The sequence below is a fragment of the Pezoporus occidentalis genome, unplaced genomic scaffold (genome assembly GCF_034315485.1).
Source record: "Pezoporus occidentalis ecotype Australia unplaced genomic scaffold, CSIRO_AGI_Poc_V1 ctg195, whole genome shotgun sequence".
Taxonomy (NCBI): domain Eukaryota; kingdom Metazoa; phylum Chordata; class Aves; order Psittaciformes; family Psittacidae; genus Pezoporus; species Pezoporus occidentalis.
Genome location: NW_026913800.1, coordinates 1,253,922 through 1,272,484, shown reverse-complemented (window position 1 = coordinate 1,272,484; position 18,563 = coordinate 1,253,922). Strand labels below are relative to the sequence as shown.

Below are 18,563 nucleotides of genomic sequence, written 5' to 3'. Positions count from 1 at the left end.
TCCAGTGTATTTTTCTGAGCAGGTGGTGTGTCTTTTGGGTTTTGATATGGGGGTTTGAGACTACCTCAAAGTCAGGGAGAGTGACTTGATTACTTAAGACTTATATTGAGTGTGGAAGGTGTCTTTTGCAGATGCATTTAGTAATTTACTGCAATATTTTGTAGGTTAGTAAAACTGGAGCAGAAGGTGCTGTGCTGGATGAGGCCAAGAACATCAACAAGTCATTGTCTGCTCTTGGAAATGTCATCTCAGCTTTGGCTGAAAGCAGTGTAAGTATTCTCTTTTGTATTTTTATATATGGTTAAAGGCTTGTATCTCTGAACATGATACTGCACAGGAACACTGTACTGATCTCAGAGATATGCATGGAATCTTTGAAAGTAATCCAGTTGCATCAACACATTGCAAATGGCCATTACTCTTGTACTGTGTTGAAACTAATGATCAGTAAAGTTACATTTAATGTTGAGTGACCTAAGCATCATACTGAAAGTTTTCTTGTGTTTTAAAAGCTACCAGACATAGAAGTACAATTTTATTTCATCCCATGTGTGTTCCTCCTTGTGATTTATAAACTAGAGTAGAATTTAATGTCTTTCTAATGAGGTTAAACCTAACAAAAGCTTAGTTCTAGTTCTTACTTCAACAAATTGAATGTGTCTGAAAAAATGTGACTGATTCATTTAACCATTTTCTTGATAGACTTATGTTCCATATCGTGATAGCAAAATGACCAGAATCCTTCAAGATTCACTAGGGGGTAATTGCAGAACCACTATTGTTATTTGCTGCTCTCCATCATCATACAATGAATCTGAAACGAAATCTACTCTTCTGTTTGGCCAAAGGTGAGTAAATGACTTAGTATTTTGTACCTACTATGCTCAGAAATAAATGCAGAATGAGAAATAAGTTACAGTGTTAAGATTCTCAAACCAAATTAATTAGAGAGTTTACTTTCTTTCTGTAATTCTTCAGTGTGTGTGTGGTGAAATGTTGTGATCTGTCATATACTGTATAAAAAATTTTATTACATCCTGTGGTCTGTTTCCTGTATCTATCATTCCAGTACCATTTAAGTTAATACTTCTACATTCCTGTGTCATTCATAATTGAATTTATAAGTACCCATTTAGAATTTGGTATTTTGTTAGGTATCTCTTCTTTACCACTCTATTATTAGTGCTTCATCATCATACTCCAGTTCCTGACCACTAGATTTAACCACTTAATTTACTGGAACACATTACAGAAGCTGCCAGCATTACTTGGTTCATCTGGTTATAGATGTTAGTATACCTAAATAACTAATTGTTAGTGTAACTAAGTGGAAGCACTTTAGTTCAACAAGGTAGTTGTTGTTTTTTTTTTTTTCTTTACTGGTCTTTCCAGATAAGTTGTTTATTATGGGAAGTAGACTAGGTGACTTCAGAAGTTCTGAAAAACCTGGCAGAATATGGGTACTTAGTGGGTATGGAGTAACGACTGCATTCTGCAACAGTGGAGGTTTATTGGTCTCCTTTTAAAGTCTAGGTCTTTTCCTTTCCTTTAAGTATTTCTTGAATGAGCTATTGAAAAATGTCTTCCAGCTGTAGCTCTGTAGTTTCACTGCCTCATGCTCTTGACTTCTTCAGGAGTTAACAGTACTCTTCCATCTCAGGCACTGTAATTAGTCTAGTATATTAATGCAACCTTCTAGGGATGTTAAATTTATATTGAAACCCCCAGCTTGTAGTAACTGAAGCCTACGTAAATTTCACATAACTTAGCAGAAAATCATGTGCCTTTTGGTAGTCATCAAGCACAGTGAGGCTTTGCAGAAAGGAGCCTATAGGAGTCATAATGGGGAGGGGCGGGGGGCAGGATTTCAGGCTATCATTAAGCTTTTTACCCCTTCTAATCTTTCATGTGGGGTATTTGTTAGCAGGAGACTGTACAGAAAAGTTACTGAGGTAAGTGACGTATGGCACTAAAGTAAGACCTGTATCTTAACTTCATGAATACATGTTCCTAGTGTCTGTAGTTTCATCTCCAAACCTAGTGTCTTTGAATGAGATCCACCTGACTGAACACAGACAATCACATCTGAACTTTCTAGCTTGTGACACCTTTTTGATTAATGGAGATCTAGTAACTGGATTTTTAGGTTAAAATAGCAGTTGTATCAATCCAACTGAAAGAATAGTAAGTTGACAGGGAGTAGAAATAAGCTTTTTGGAAGAGGTGGGAACGTTTACACTTCCACCAGTGCTCTCTAGAAACTTTATTAAATAGGCTTTACTTCCTTTTTTTAAAAAATGAAGTTTCAGATCTTTTTGCTTTTTCTGTGCAGAGCAAAGACCATTAAGAACACAGTCTGTGTCAACGTGGAGCTCACTGCCGAACAGTGGAAGAAAAAGTATGAGAAGGAAAAAGAGAAAAACAAGACTCTGCGTAACACCATACAGTGGCTAGAAAATGAACTCAACAGATGGCGGAATGGTAAGAAGCAGTTCAACTTTTCTTCTGACAGCTTTAAGCAAGACAACAGGCACTGAATTAGTCTTCCGGGTACTAAAAGTTAAAGGACTATGCAAGATAGTAATAAGTACCTTAAAGCCAGGATATTAAGTTGACATTGGAACTTCGTATTTTTCACTGCATTGCAACTGGAACAACTTCATATAGTCACTTAATGGCACAAATGTTTGCAAGTATATTGGTGTTAGGTTGATCACCACTTGGTTTTCTAGCAGAGCTAGAGTTACATACATTCTAAAAAAAATTATTTGGGGGGAGAAAGAATGATATTAATTGCAAATGCATAAAATATTTCCTCTGGTTCAGTTTTCTAATTCAGATTAATATCATAAGATCTTGTCCTGGTTTAAAACTCAGACATGTTAGTGAGCAAAAAACTCGCCCAAACCCCCGCAAAGTGCTGACAGCACAAAATGTGTGCCTGTTCTTTCTTCCTGAATAATTAACTTCTTACCTATTCAAGTGTCGGAGAAAATGCAAGTTAAATATGAAGCCTTAAATTCAGGGAAGGTGGAATGTAGGTCATTTTTACAGATGTATTCTGGAGTTTAGCAGCTGTAGAAAATGATCTTGCAATCTTGTAGACAACTCCTCATGTAAGGCTGAGAAAAGTGGGCTGACTTAAGTAAGTTTAATAGATGTGGGGTTCTGTTCTATTTGTTTCTTCCTGTCTGGTTGGTTGGGCTTATGTTGGGTTTTTGTGTGTTTTTTTTCTTTCTTTTGGTTGGTTTGGGTTTGGTTTTTTTTTTTCTGTTAGTTATTAAAAATGTTTTGTGGAGATGGTATGAGGCCACACCTGAAATGTTCAGTATCTTGTGTCAGTACTCTGGAAGAACTACACTTGAGTGTTGGAAAGAGCTCTAGAGGAGTGCATAAAATATTTTGTAATAAGGCGCTGAAGAATTTAGTTTTGTTTACCAGAGAAGTGCCCTGATAATCGTGTGGTATTTTTTCTGTGTGAAGTTAGTAAAGTGTTCTCATCAGAAAAGGCTTAACGAACATAAAAGGGTAAAAGTGTAACTGAAAAGAAAATATTTTAAATTGGAAGAAGCAGTTTAAAAATAGGTATGGTTACCTAGCAAAATAGACTACCAAGGGAAAAGAAAGGATTTTTCTGTCTTCAGGGCAAGTTAGGTGCCTTTCTAGAAGACAAGAGTTTGAGATTTAGAACTCGTAGCAGAGTAACTGTGTGAAATACAATGTTCTATGGTAAGCAGGGAGATGATTTGGATGATCTAGTGGTAGGTTTTTTATCATCTAATCACATGAGGTCAACTGCATGTTAAAAGTGGAGCAGTACTGTTAGTAGGAGCTATGTAATACTTCTCATGGCTAATGTCGTGGAAGATGCCGCATGGCTGATCATACTAAAACTGAGTATATTTGTTTCTTTAAGGGGAAACTGTACCAGTTGATGAACAGTTTGACAAGGAGAAGGCTAACTTGGAAGCTTTTGCAGTGGACAAGGATATTACTGTTGTTAATGATAAGCCAGCTACCACAATTGGAGTAACTGGCAATTTCACTGATGCCGAGAGAAGAAAATGTGAGGAAGAAATCGCCAAACTATACAAACAATTGGATGACAAGGTAGGCCATTCTTATTTAATGTAAAACCTCTTGGAAATACATCTTGAACTATGTTACGTAATACTTAATTTGACAGTCTTCATTTGTTAGTACAGCTTACTTAAGTATTTGCTGGGAGTGCCTGCTCCAATTCTAAAGCTCTGATTAAGAGAAATCAAAGTTGTCTTATCTGGTGCTACTAAAATAATGTCCTGAAAACTAACATATCAGTACATTGGAAAAAAAGATGAAAGTTAGGAAGGAAAAGTTAATGAGAATCTTGAATGGTATTTATACTTTTTGGGTGTAGAACATTCTTGACTTTTGGAACAATACTGTACCAGAAAGAAAAATAATGAGAAAGCAGGGTTATATGTAATTTGAAAACAGCAGTTTTTTTCCTTCCGTGTTACACATTTTATTTGAACATAATTTTAAGTGTAAGCAATGGTACTAAATTTGGAGAGGAAACAAATCTTTTAGTTAGATCATCATTCTTTCTTGGAAGTTAAAACAACTTGGAGAAAACTTGCAAAAGCACAGGTATAAGAGTTTTGTCTTTGAACAGTTTTTGTCTTTGTTGAGACGTGTGCTAGGTTAAGAGTCTAATGGATTAGCCAGTGAAATCAAGTGGTTACTTCTATTGCTTTCAATTGTGTAATTGTCTCAGAATATGGAAAAGTTAGGTGTCTAACATCTACTGTCTCTTAGATTATTTTTCCTGAGTGGTATTTGTTAGTTTATCAAACACAGTCTTACTTGAACTGCAGGATGAAGAAATTAATCAGCAGAGCCAGCTAGTAGAAAAACTGAAAACACAAATGTTGGATCAGGAAGAGGTAAGTTTCACTCTTGCATCTTTGTCTTTCCTTTAAATAAATTTGAGATGTTGTGAATAGGTCACAGTTCGTAACCAGGGAGTAGGGTGATGGCTTACTACTGTACAATAGTTCTCTCTTATTCCTTATCTGAATGCTCTGCCTATTCATTCTTCCCACTTTGTGCTAATAGCTAAACTTAAACCAGTTTTCTTGAACCATGAAGACTGAAGGAATTTTAAGTGTTTTATGCAAAGATACCAGCAGTTGTTATTCCCTATGCAAAGTTAGCAGTTTGTCAAAACTGAATATACCTTGATTTACTATAAGAAATCCATTTCAGGTTTTACTTTTGGTCAGTTGCTGTACAGAGAGAAAGGAAATGTAATGGCCTATAAATTAAAAGAAAGTATCCATGTGTTACTTTAGACCATGCTTGCTAGAATATTCAAATTATTTGTCTGCACATGTTGTCAGTGTTGTAACTTAATTAAATGGGGAAAATACCTATTAATAATGAAACTGTTAATTTCCTTTAGCCAAGCTACTAGAAAAAAATAATTCTGTCTAGCACAAACATTAGAAAATTATGATCTTTTGTTGCATGGCAAGAAGAAAATGGGTTGACGACTTGGGAAGTTGGACCTACTGTTTAATCTTACTTAAGTAAATTAATCTGCCTCTTTACCAGCTGTTCCCTTTGTCCAGATATTCTGGAGCATCTAATAGTTAAAATGCTGAAAGTTTAGTCCCTGGCCTGTTGACAATTTCAGCCTCATGAAGTAGTGTGCTTTTTTGAGAACTTGCAATATCCCATGTGCATTTTCAGTTGTTGTCCGTATGTGTCTTGATTTTTAATCGCTTCCTTTTGGAAATACTTAATATAGATGATAAATTTAATTGTTTGTGATACTCACTTTACCTATCCTTGGCATCCTTACTGCATAATGCTAGACACTAAAAATGTAGATATAAGCTATTGTAGTAGCTACAAGCATTGATAAGATTCAACTTATACAAAGGCTTTTCCTTATGATTATTTGTTATTGTAATTTTAAATAAATCTCTCTCAATGTTGCAGCTGCTAGCATCCACCAGACGGGACCAAGACAACCTGCAAGCAGAGTTGAATCGCCTTCAGGCTGAAAATGATGCCTCTAAAGAGGAAGTGAAAGAGGTCTTACAAGCCCTTGAAGAATTAGCTGTCAATTATGATCAGAAGTCTCAGGAAGTAGAAGATAAGGCAAAGGAATACGAACTGCTTAGTGATGAACTCAACCAAAAATCGGTATGAAATTGGCATAAGAAATTACTGACAGTCTCCAACGTAGCTTTTCTTGCCTCACCTGTATTTCTTGCTTGAAGTCACTTAAAAATTTTTCACAAGGGAGAATGGGAGCTGAAGTCTAAAACTCCTTTATTTTTAGTGAAGGATGACGTTTTTCAAAACCAGTAAGCTTCAGAAGAGTGCACAGCGAATGTTGACCTTGATAGCTCTCATCTTTTTAGCACCTGTAGCATTTTACTACTTGAAAATAGAAAAATCCTAAATATCAGAAGTTAACTCTCTCATTTACATGCAGGTGATCTGACTCCATTTTTTTTGTCTATCTGGTGCAGGTGAGGTAATCCTCACTTAAGAATCTGCTCCTTCCAATCTTGAAATTGCAGTGAACATGCTACAGCTTTTCTTGAAAGGAATGTGTATTTGCATGCTGCATTTATGGCACCTAAAATACCTTAATCTTAATGCCTTCAAAAATAGGCTGTTTATTGTACCCTCTGAAAGGAGCAGTCCTGAACACTGAGGACGTATTCGAGAAGATTACTCTGGTTAAAATACAGATGCAGCACCAGTCACACAGCATGAATACCATATGCTTCCTTACATACCTGCATAGGTTCTGAATTGACTGACAGTTTTGGTAGCCAGTTATTTGGCAGACCTCAGTCAGTTTTAGACAGTTAATACTCTACCCATGATTCTGAAGTTCTTAAGTACTGGAAAGTATCAGCATAATTGTTGGTATTGCAGACAGAATATGTGATGGCACAAGCCTCTTGAACTCTGTTCTTGAAGATGAAAATTGATTGGGTCTCGGTCTCCCTAGTGAGTGTGTCTCAGTTTTCAGTTAGTAACTTTTGACTAGACAGAACACTGGCATTAAAGTGATGTTCATGAGATCATGAAACTTCTCTTTAAACTTCTAAGTATTTTGAGCTGTGTAATCTTCATTGGTAATTGACATCACTTGAAGGTTGGCCGAAAGTCAGATCGTCTCTGGTCTTACTATGAGCAGCATTTAAAACTTGGTGGAGTAGGCTAGATGTATGCATGTATTATTCTGAAGTGTGGTTTGCTTTTTCTTGGTGGTGGTTGTTTGTATGGTTGTTTTTAATTAGTTTATAGATAGTCCAGTAATTCTAGATACTACAGCTAATGTCCACTGAGTGTCATGAATAACTCAATCCCCAAGAAAGCAACAACCGTTCTGAGATGTAGTAAAATTAGACGTTTTAGTGTTCTCAGCCTGTCACAGCTAAACCATGCAGCAATTATCCTTTGGTATCATCACTGGCTGAAACTTTTCTGCTGTAAAATTTCTGGCATATTTTTAAAACTGGAGAACAAATACCGGACAACTTCCGAGTATGCGAACTGCTCAGCTGCAGCCGTTAGAACCACAGCAGGTCAAATGAGCTGAGAAATTGCTCTAGAGTAAGTGCAGTGATTATGAGTTCTTGGAACTGGATGCCTTTTTGTGATTTGAAAGTAGGAGAGAATTAAAAGCTCTCCAGGAAAAGCTGATATGATTCTTCTTTACCAAAATACAGTGAAGAATGTTGGACTTGCTGTCCATATACCTTTTGCCTAAAAAATGCAATTCTTCAATATTTAGCTGTCTATAACTCTCCTGTTAAACAACATTGACGTGAATTTTGTTGCAGAGCTGTAAGATTATATTTTGTTAGCTGAAGACCTCTGTCTCCAGCACTTAGCAGTATTTATTCTGAATGAAATGTAACTCCAAGACTTCTAAATTTTTACTATATGGTATATTCACATACGTTGATACCAGCCTGGGTTTAGGCATGAAAATGGGATATTTCAGTAGGCAACCATATGTTGCTATATTTAATTAGTATGAAGCTAGTTCTAAAAACAAAAGCGTGTTGTTTATTGAAGTGTAATTTCTTTCTTCCTATAGGTTACTCTAGCCAGTATAGATGCAGAGCTTCAGAAACTTAAAGAAATGACCAACCATCAGAAGAAACGAGCTACAGAAATGATGGCCTCCTTACTGAAAGATCTTGCAGAGATAGGAATTGCAGTAGGAAATAATGATGTCAAGGTAAGGATTAGTCAGTGTAATTTTTAATGCCATATATTACACACATACATTGTGGATATGCGGGGTCAGCTTTTTTTTAGTGTGGTAAAAACCACCATAGGAAGCCTCGTATATGTTGATGGTTTGAACATAAGCTTATCTCTTGCTTATGCTGTGACTTAATTCACGTATCAAGCAGACAAGACAAGAGCAGGTATGATTTCTTTCTGAAGTAGTAGTTTCATTCATATTGTTAAATTGCTGTATGAAGTGGTCGTAATCAACAGCATCATCTTGGAAACTTAATGCTGAGCTACAGTAGCAGAATGGGAAACTGAAATAAAAGTTAAATGTAGAAGATCACTGTAGGACAATGTAAGCAGTGTTAGAAAGCTGTAGGAAACCGTATTTCCCTCTTTACATGACTCATTACCTTTATGCAAACTTCTCAATAATCTGAAAATTATGTTTTTGTGTTTAAATGCTCTGTCAGTCAAGGTGGGGGATGTGTATTGGGCACAAAGTTACTTCAGCTCACCTTTGTTTTCATTATCTGATCTTTCTGAATGTGTCATTCCACACTTTTCAGCAGCCTGAGGGAACTGGCATGATAGATGAAGAATTCACAGTTGCAAGACTGTACATTAGCAAAATGAAATCAGAAGTAAAAACAATGGTAAAACGTTGCAAGCAGTTAGAAGGCACACAGACTGAAAGCAATAAGAAAATGGAAGAAAACGAAAAGGAGTTAGCTGCGTGTCAGCTCCGTATCTCACAGGTAAATGTTTCTTTACAAGAGACTTTTTGAATGTCCTTAGGAATTCATTAAGCTGCTGAGGAAAAGAAGAAAGTTGCAATTTCTTTTTGACACCTAACAAAGTATATTGTGATCATCCGTAGATTCAGCTGTATCCTCAATACTGTTTTTGATTTGAATGCTTCTGATTGATTGTGTGACAGGAGGTCAGAATTTCTGCAGTATGTCTGTAGCCTGATAATACTTCTGTAGCGCTTGTATTAAATATTAGGGTCCACAGGTTCTCCATCACAGGTTTCTTTACAAACACAAGTCTTACAGAAGGAGTGGCTAGTGAGCACTCTGCCTACTAATACAGCAAGTTGGAAGTGGGAGAGATAGCAACAGCACAGTAAAATCACAGTAGTCTTTCATAGCACGTTAAATTTACTTCTAATGCGAGAAAGGCCATTTTAATGTAATTGTTAGAAAAAATCAGTAATGTGACTTTTAACACCTCTGAAAATTGTGAGCTACATGTGCAATTTAATTTTTCTGTATTTTGTTTCACATACAGATGGTCATCTCATGTTTTTAAATGAAAAGATGCATATTTCAGTGCCCTCTTCTTAATACAGTGGGCCTCTCTTTAGTATTTCAAACAGTTAAAAATGTATTTCGTTCCTATCCAGAATAAAGACATTGTCTTACAGGCTGCATTACAGATCTACTTGAGTAGTCATATACTTAAAGAGTTGGTACCATTTTTATTTTGAGATCAAGTTACTTGTATAAAAATAAGTATAAACTGTTCATGCAGATGTAATTCTGTGATACCTACTTCCAAAGTAAATGAACATTTCTGTTCTCCAGCATGAAGCCAAGATCAAGTCTTTGACTGAATATCTTCAGAATGTGGAACAGAAAAAGAGGCAACTGGAAGAGTCTGTGGATTCCCTTAGTGAAGAATTAGTTCAGCTCCGAGCACAGGGTAGGGATTACCTCCTTACAGCCCACCCACCACCATCTTAAAGTATATAGTGATAAATAGACAATTGTTCTGTTTAGATTGAAGGGAATCACTACAAAATGGCTTTTTGCTACTGAACATGTAGAATTAATCAACAGGAAAATGCTATTGGAAAGAACTGCTGTGGATAGGGTTAAATTAAAGATGGTATTGATTTAATCCATCTTTGTGGTGGGAGGGGACTTTTTCCCAATTTTAAAGCATTGGGAAGGGAGAAGTAACTCCATCTTCCCTGTGATAGCCTAGTTACCTGTTTTCTCTCCTCTATCCCTACTAGAAAAAGTCCATGAGATGGAGAAAGAGCACTTAAATAAGGTTCAAACTGCAAATGAAGTCAAAGTAAGTTAATTTCATTGGGTTTTTAGGGTGGTTGGGTTTTTTTTTATTTTTAAGTATGGCAACTTCTTAAAATGTATAACACATACTGTTTGTTTTTTTTTTTTTTAACAGCAAGCTGTAGAACAGCAAATTCAAAGCCATCGTGAGACTCATCAGAAACAAATCAGTAGCCTAAGAGATGAAGTTGATGCAAAGGAGAAACTTATCACTGAACTTCAAGAGTAAGTAATTGTCTTTATTTTAGTAGTGCCACATGTCTCTGGACTCTGTCAGTAGTATAGAAGCACAGTGTAGTGGGAAGGAGTGTGGAAGGCACACTCCTCCAACAGTCTCTTTCTAACTTGTGTTGCTTTAGTGAATGTGATATCTGACAGGTTCAGCTGATATATATATGTATATATATATGTGTATATATATATATATATACACACACACATATAACATGATTTACTTTCTGTGTTCAGCCAAAACCAGAAGATGATGCTTGAACAGGAACGTCTTAGAGTTGAGCATGAGAAGTTGAAAGCAACTGATCAGGAGAAAAGTAGAAAGCTGCATGAACTTACGTAAGTGAAAATGGTGCATAAACCAAGTGTGTGTTGAAACACTGACATTTTAAATACTAGTGACCTAATAGGATGAAGTGGCTCTCACTGTATGATATACGTATTAAAAAGAGAACCTCTGTACTGCCTTCATATTTAAAATTGGAAGTAAAATTATGAGGTCTGGGAAGTTGATAGAATGCTGAGATATTCTTTAGAGTATTACCTTAAATATTTAATGATTTAGCTGTGAACTAATAGTGGAACTGGCCAAGTGAGGAAAAGTTTCAAGAGGAAAAGAAGGTTTTTGGCTACTTAGCAGGAATGCTTCATTTTCATGCAGTGCCTGACCCTCCTATTCCAACCTCAAGTCATAAAAAGTCCACATTCTTTTTATGTATCCTGTCATCTGAGTAATTGCACTGCCTTATAATTCTGAGAGAGAACATTAGCAGTGCAGTAAATGCTTTCACAGTAGGAAAACAGAAGCTCTGTGAAGTGATCATTATTAGGTTATATTCCTGTAAACTGAGATTGTTTTTCATGATGCTAGCTTTGACAGCTGTATTGGGGTGAGGTGGTAGAACAAAACAAAAAAAAAGGTTCATAATCTGTCATGGGATGCTTGTCGTCTCAGCTGGTCAGAGCTAAGAACATGTATAGGGCAAGTTCTCCCCTTGTATTCGCCTAGGACCTGCATCTGAGAATCTTTCTTTACCTACTCTAGAAACTTAAAATTTATGCATCTGGAGGTACTTGTTTGTATTCCTTAAAAGTACTTTCCTCTTTTTGTCCTGCATCTCCCTGACTTCTACCCCAATTGTACGTGGACTTCTGAGGGTCATACCCTCTCTTGGCCACATCTTTAACTGAGGACTTCAACTGAAAGATATTTTTCATTTGTACCATATAGTGTTCATCACTCTAGTCTCCTAAAACATTAAAACTTCCAGTTTTGCTCAAATGTTTCAAGATGAATTTATTCTGTTTTAGGGTTATGCAGGACAGACGGGAACAAGCAAGACAAGACTTAAAGGGTTTGGAAGAGACTGTGGTAAGATAGAATATACTCCAAAACAATATTTGTTTGGGTTGTTTTGACAGGGGGAGTTTGTTTGTTTTGGGTTCTTTTTTTTTCCTCAAAGCTTTTTTTTGGGGGGGTGGGGGGGGTGTTGGTTGGTCGGTTTTGGGGGGTTTTGGTTTGGGGGGGGGGGGGTGGTTAGGGGTTTGTTGTTTTGTTTTTTTTTTCAATTCTTGTTTGGGTTTTTTTTAATTTCTTGTCCTTAACTGTAGGCAAAAGAGCTTCAGACTCTTCACAATCTCCGGAAGCTGTTTGTTCAAGATCTGGCTACTAGAGTGAAAAAGGTAATGTGGTGGTGTAGTGAAACTTGGTGTTTCTGAGAATGCTACATAAATTTTGGTGTGGAACTAAATTGGAATTGATATTTACACAGTGTAATTTTTCTGGCTTGATGTTAATATGCAAGTTCATGTACTCAGCCTCCTCTCTCCCCACCATGCCTTTGTTACTGCAGAGTGCTGAGATTGACTCAGATGATACAGGAGGCAGTGCTGCACAAAAACAGAAGATCTCCTTCCTTGAGAATAATCTTGAACAGCTTACAAAGGTTCACAAGCAGGTACAATGAACCTTAATTTCAAGTTTTAATTAAAAACAAACTACTTAATGTGCTTTATTATAAAGTGACCAAATGCATATTGGTCATAAAGTAACATTTATAATTAAATACTTCTATATCTTGAGTATGTCTCTTGATAAAAAAACAATAGGCTTAAGGTTTTCCTGTAAAGTAAATTAGTAGCTAAAAGTACATGTGGATATGTAATAAAATAGCTGCTTTTAAACTGAAGAAGATCCAAGTTAGTGTTTAGAGCTAGTACCAGTCTTGAGGATGTCTTGACTGAAGAATGTAGACATTTATTGCCTACGCTGGCTAGCATATTCTTCCACAGTAACTGGTTTTCAAATGACAAACTTACTGGTGAACTATTAGATTTACTAAAAGCTTAGGCAAAAAAAAAATGCAGTAGCCCTACTGCTTTGCCTGCTTAAGTGTGGGAGGGTGTTTTGTTGAAGAGAAATACCAAGAAAAGAATTCTGGTTTTGTAGCTGGTACGTGACAATGCAGATCTTCGCTGTGAGCTTCCTAAACTGGAGAAGCGACTTAGAGCTACAGCTGAAAGAGTTAAAGCTTTGGAGTCTGCACTGAAGGAAGCCAAAGAGAATGCTTCTCGTGATCGTAAACGGTATCAGCAAGAAGTCGATCGTATAAAGGAAGCTGTAAGATCCAAGAACATGGCCAGAAGAGGACATTCTGCGCAAATTGGTTAGTAAAGAATCTCATGCCCCTAAAGTTTCATCTGTGTCCTTTTTTTTTTTTTTTCTTTTTTATCTTTGTGCATGTGTGCATCTTTCAGTGTTAGTTGGACCTGCATGCATGAACATGATCTTCTGTCATAGAATCAAAGAATACTAGGATTGGAAAGAATCTTAAGATGATCTAGTTCCAACCTCCCCTGCCATGGGCAGGGACACCTCTGTGGGTCTCCAAAGAGCTGTTACAGAATAAAGCTGTAACTCTTTTCTTCTTGGTCACTTCAAGTGGTGGTTCAAAGACAACTATTTTCCTGTCTTACCTTTTTTGCAAGTGATCTCTAAGAAGACAAACAGAACTCTCTAGGGAGCTTACCACAGGTATAGAGCCTTTTGTACTTAAATATCTAGATGAACTAATTATGTCTTACTGGAGATCAGCTTCCTATAATATGGCAGAATTTGAGAAGTGTTTCTTTGATGCAGTTGCTACCTGTAGGTACTTTATATCCCCTCTTACCTGCTGAAACTTTAAATGCTTCTGTTTAATACTACAGAACTTTGTAAAGTGATACCGTTGTGCATGTCCTGTTAAAGGCTAATGCAAAATGGATTGAAAATACAGTTTATCAAAGTATATTGCAGCTTGTGAATTACCTGTCAAAACTACTGTTTTTTTTTAATTCTGTAATAGAGCAAGTTTTATTTTTATATGGTTGCAAGAAGTTGATGAAGCAGTGTTTTCTGTGGAGTAATCTGTATGCAGAATACTTGCAGAGCAGAGTAACTAGTGGCTTATTGATCAACTAGATCTGGGAAATACTGCAGGGTATAATGATTTTTTCATGATGCTAGAGGAATATAAGCCTCATGAAACTTTGCTTAGCAATTGAGTTCTGGACTCTCACAGTGAAATATATTAGGTGGGGTAGATAATACATGTGAAAATAGTGGTTATCTAAAGCTTTTCTAGCTTTAAGTCTGGTAGGGACAATAAAAATCTTGTCCATTCTTCAGGGCTTGTTATAGTTGACACTAATCTGTTACGTTCCCAGAATGCCATCTCCTAAACTTGTTTCATTGAAAATGCATTCAACTTTTATTATTGCATTTGGGATACTGTAAAATAAAGTATTAGTGAATTTGAATAATCAAAAACTGTGATGTATATATTTATAAGTCATATTTCTTTTCATGCAGCTAAGCCTATCCGTCCTGGCCAGCATCCAGCAGCTTCTCCAACTCATCCAAGTGCAATTCGTGGTGGAGGTGCGTTCACTCAGAACAGCCAGCCAGTTGCACTGCGTGGAGGTGGAGGACGGCAAGACAAAGTGTAAGTTTGTCTTGTAGGACAACTTTTAAATGTGTGATTAAACCACTTTGGTTTTATTACAGTTCATTCTGTGGCATAGAATTACTTGAATGATCAGATTAACTTTTCAAACTGAATTTTATAGTTACAGGAACAGGGTACATGTGACTAACACTGCTGCTTTTGTTATAAAACTGGTGTGTGTTGTGAAATGGTAGTTCTGGAGTTGTTCTGCTGGAGTAGAACAAAATGTGGAAACAGTCAATTGGAGGTAGTTACCAGTCACGGCCATTAGCTACTAACTGGGAAAGGAGTAGGCATTTTAAATTCTTCTGGCTGGCTGGTATCTTTTTAATAGTTTTCTTCAGTAAACATTCAGAAATTAAGTTCAACAGTTACCCTATTCTTAAATGTTCAGTAATTTGGAAGCATTTCATAGAAAGCATCTGAATCTCTGGTTAGAGAAGAGCTTTTGCTACAGTATGGAACATGAAGTACTGTTCTGCGTATGGAGACGACCATTTAATGAATTATTCTGGAAACATTAAAGAAATACAGATATGATAAATTGTTATTTCCCTGTGCAAATCAAAGTTTTCTAGGATGATGAATGCCATTCCCGTTTCGTCTTCCCAAAATAGCAAAGTTCAAACTTTGCAGCAGCTAGTAGGTCGTATCCAGACAGCTCTCACTGGCCTGGAAAAGTAGCAACGCTCATGGGAAGTGGAGCTGGGTTATAATTGTGTTGTGTTTGTAAAGTTTACTCCATTAAGGCAATCAAGACTGGATACCCAGTCAGTTTATTGTGCCGTACATTTTTTTGCTAACAGACAGCATTGCTTAAATGCTTTGAATTGTGTAATTTCTTGTTCTGAAGTAGATGTTTTATTAGCACTTAGATAAGTGGTCTAAGAACTGGCCTCTTAAAGGCTATATAAATAGTGAATACGGTCTACTGTAAATGTAAATAACTTGGCTTTTTGGCTTATGAGGTACAAGCATTTAACTTTATTATTTTTCTCATTTACAGTTGCTGAAGAGTAAATGCAGTGTGAGGAGGATTTGGTATCGTGTAGAGGGAGTCATTCCATGACAATAATCTTTCCCTTTGGGGACTGTAGGATTATTTTTTTGAAAATGTATAAATTATACCTGGCCTGTACAGCTCTTCCCCCTTCTACAAATTCTGCTATCTGATTCCCCCCAAAAAACCCAACCTAGAGTGCAATTTTGGCGTCTTGAAAAATGACGTTACTTAAAGTGTAGCTCTGCTCATTACACAGTTTGTCTTTCATGTCTTAAATTTAGTCTGCACTGTGCCAAGCTGAATGTATGTTAAGAAATTCTTAGTTTGAGTTTTCTAGCTTAATTTGTGTTCATCTTACTGTCTTAGGGAATGTGCAACAGTGTTTATACTTTCATTTTTATCACTTGTTCACATAACACTACATGTCCCACTGAATTAAAACAGCACTCTACATTACAGTTTCCTCTTGGACTGCTACATAGAGCGTTGGAACTAAATCTGTACAGTTTAAGAATACTGAAGTGTGCTTACGACAACTGCCATAAGGCATTGTGATGGCTACACCACAGAACTATAGAGTTCAATATGAACTAGGCTGTTTAACTGTTATCTCATTAAATGCCCATTTATTGGGTTATTTAGAATTAAGTATTGTACAGTAAGAAGAGTAAACCTAAGTTTACTATAAAGACTTTGGCAATGGATTATCCCAGCTGTCCTGTTCCTGATTTTTGCACACAGTACAGTCTTGTAGAGTGAAAACATTCTGCTTCATTCTGATGAGCCTGTCTGTCCATTTATCTGTATCTGTCATGGTTCCCTTTTGCTACTTCACGATAGCAAAATGAGCACCATCTAAAATCTAACTTGATATTCCACTACATACACAGTACTGGAATTTTTGACAAAAATTTAACTTTCAATTGAAACTATTTTTTTTCAGCAACTGGCCGATGAATTCGGATCCACTAATAAAGGATACAACTTTTAAAAACTGATATATCTGTAAATCCCAGGCACATGTGTTTAAAAAAGATACTAAATAAAGTGCTACCCTGAATTGTTTTTGTAATCCATTTGTAAGTAGGTATATGAAATGTCCAAAGTAGTAGTTGTTGAATATTTTTCTTCTCTTTGCAATAAAGTCCTGTAAAGTGGCTAACAACAGGAAGCATGGTTGTTTTTTTGTTTTGAGCTCCAGTACTCCCACTGAGCTGAACTGGGGGTTAAAATTTTATAGTATAATTTGCGTAACTTATTCATAGGGTTTAGCCACTACCATGTTTAGAACAGCTGCCTTCTGGTAGAAATTAGTTGCCAGGTCTTTGAGAAAGAAGGAACTTGGTGTTACTGAAAGCTTTTGATGAGTTTTTCAGAACCAGTCGGTACCACTTGGTGTTCTGGCTTAAATTCTTTGCTGGGAATTCACCAGTTATTGTGGGAACAGTAGAGACTGACTGTTCAGACAGCAAATCACTTTCAACTTTTATATTACAGATAGACAAAATATTTATATTATGATGGAGTGTAGTCAGATTTTAGACCTTGAACCACTTTTTTCTATGTCTACAGTAGTCTGAATTTTTAATAGTTTGATTTTTAAAGGTTGAGTGTGTCAGTTGGAAATCTCACTATTTTGGAGTTTTCAGCTTTTAAGACTGTTTTGTTCATTAAGGCTGCCAAGCACTCCAAACTTGCAGTGGTTTTAGAGCACGATTAAAGACAGCATACTAAGGAGAAAAAAATAAAGGAATAGTAACTATTTTGAATGATATGACTCATAATGGAAACAGCACTGTACGTTATCTTCCTTAGTATTAACTACAGGTTTTCAGAGCTTCGTTTGTTAATATGCAGTAATAAAAAACAAAAACCCCCACTTTCTTTAACATGCATTCAGATGAAGCAGGATTTTTTTTCTCATGGCTGTGAATGGGGGTTTCTTTCCTGTAGGTAATTATCCTGGATTTTGGTGCTGAAAATTGCTGTGTTTAAAAAGTAACTTAAATGGTAACTAGCCTGTAGCTCAGTGTACGTCACCTTTTTGTATTTAAACTTCTTTTTATTTTAAACCTCTTACAAAGTTTACCAAGAACTGCCTCTTACTGTAAAAAAAGAAAAAGAAATAAGAAAAACACAACTTCAAAACTTTTTTTGCTTTCTGGTTTGGCTGTCATAGGTCAGCTGGACAGGACAATTACTGCTTTTTTGTAAATGAAATTCTTCAGTCTATACAGAAAACGTTCAACACTGCTGTTTCAACTTGCAGTCTTTGAATGGTTCTTATTTTTATGTTCCTCTAGATCATATTTTTTAAAAGATGGTTTAGGGTAGGAACTTGGTGAAATAATATTTATTTCTGGTGAACAACTAAATTATTTACATAATTTAAATGCTGACTTACTACTTTGTGTAACTCTAAATTTGACATGAGGACAAGTCTACCTGTGTAATATGATTAAACTTCTGTACACTTAAGATGCATTAAAACAATTGGTTTGGGGAAGACGCCATATAGTTTTAACTTACCTGCATGCTGTAAATGTATTTGTGTTTAAATAAAGAGAAGAAAAATCTTTGAATTTTGTGCGTTTATGCAGTCTCCACACCTCCTTATTAAATTGTCTCCATATAATACTGTTCGCTTGATAGGTTTCATGATCAGTTACTTCTGTGTAAACGGTGATCACTTGATGTAACAAACACTGGAGTAAGAAGTTAGATACAAAGCAAGCTTTCCCGCACACAAATATGAATATTTAGGTCTTAGCCTTCAAAAGACTGTTCATGATAGAAAAAACATACAAACCAAACAGAAAACCAAAAACCCCAACAGCTGATGCCTATAGAAATGCTAGAACTTGATGATAGCCACAGTATATCAGAATTTGAACCCCTTCACTCTGCTGTGTATGCTTTGTGTAGTTCTTAAATATGCCAACTTCATAGCCATTTTTAATGGTGTCTCTTGGTTATACTTTTTTGTTTCTTCTTTATTTT

At 36.2% G+C, this 18,563-nt stretch overlaps 1 protein-coding gene across 2 annotated transcripts in view; it reads left to right on the top strand.

The window, feature by feature from the left end:
- Nucleotides 1–18,145, top strand: part of KIF5B (kinesin family member 5B) — a 33,073-nt gene extending 14,928 nt beyond the window's left edge. Inside the window, exons 9-26 of one of the 2 annotated variants that reach the window (XM_062617394.1) lie at nucleotides 165–269; nucleotides 703–848; nucleotides 2,333–2,481; nucleotides 3,917–4,110; nucleotides 4,860–4,928; nucleotides 5,989–6,195; nucleotides 8,117–8,260; nucleotides 8,832–9,017; nucleotides 9,849–9,966; nucleotides 10,283–10,344; nucleotides 10,456–10,565; nucleotides 10,809–10,910; nucleotides 11,883–11,943; nucleotides 12,183–12,254; nucleotides 12,425–12,529; nucleotides 13,021–13,237; nucleotides 14,425–14,557; nucleotides 15,567–18,145. In XM_062617394.1, the coding sequence (XP_062473378.1) occupies nucleotides 165–269; nucleotides 703–848; nucleotides 2,333–2,481; nucleotides 3,917–4,110; nucleotides 4,860–4,928; nucleotides 5,989–6,195; nucleotides 8,117–8,260; nucleotides 8,832–9,017; nucleotides 9,849–9,966; nucleotides 10,283–10,344; nucleotides 10,456–10,565; nucleotides 10,809–10,910; nucleotides 11,883–11,943; nucleotides 12,183–12,254; nucleotides 12,425–12,529; nucleotides 13,021–13,237; nucleotides 14,425–14,557; nucleotides 15,567–15,573 (2,187 nt within the window). In that variant the 3' untranslated portion in view covers nucleotides 15,574–18,145. Of the gene's footprint in view, nucleotides 1–164; nucleotides 270–702; nucleotides 849–2,332; nucleotides 2,482–3,916; nucleotides 4,111–4,859; nucleotides 4,929–5,988; nucleotides 6,196–8,116; nucleotides 8,261–8,828; nucleotides 9,018–9,848; nucleotides 9,967–10,282; nucleotides 10,345–10,455; nucleotides 10,566–10,808; nucleotides 10,911–11,882; nucleotides 11,944–12,182; nucleotides 12,255–12,424; nucleotides 12,530–13,020; nucleotides 13,238–14,424; nucleotides 14,558–15,566 lie in introns of both variants that reach the window. The other variant, XM_062617393.1, reaches the window with a different exon arrangement.
- The last annotated feature ends 418 nt before the right edge of the window (nucleotides 18,146–18,563 follow it).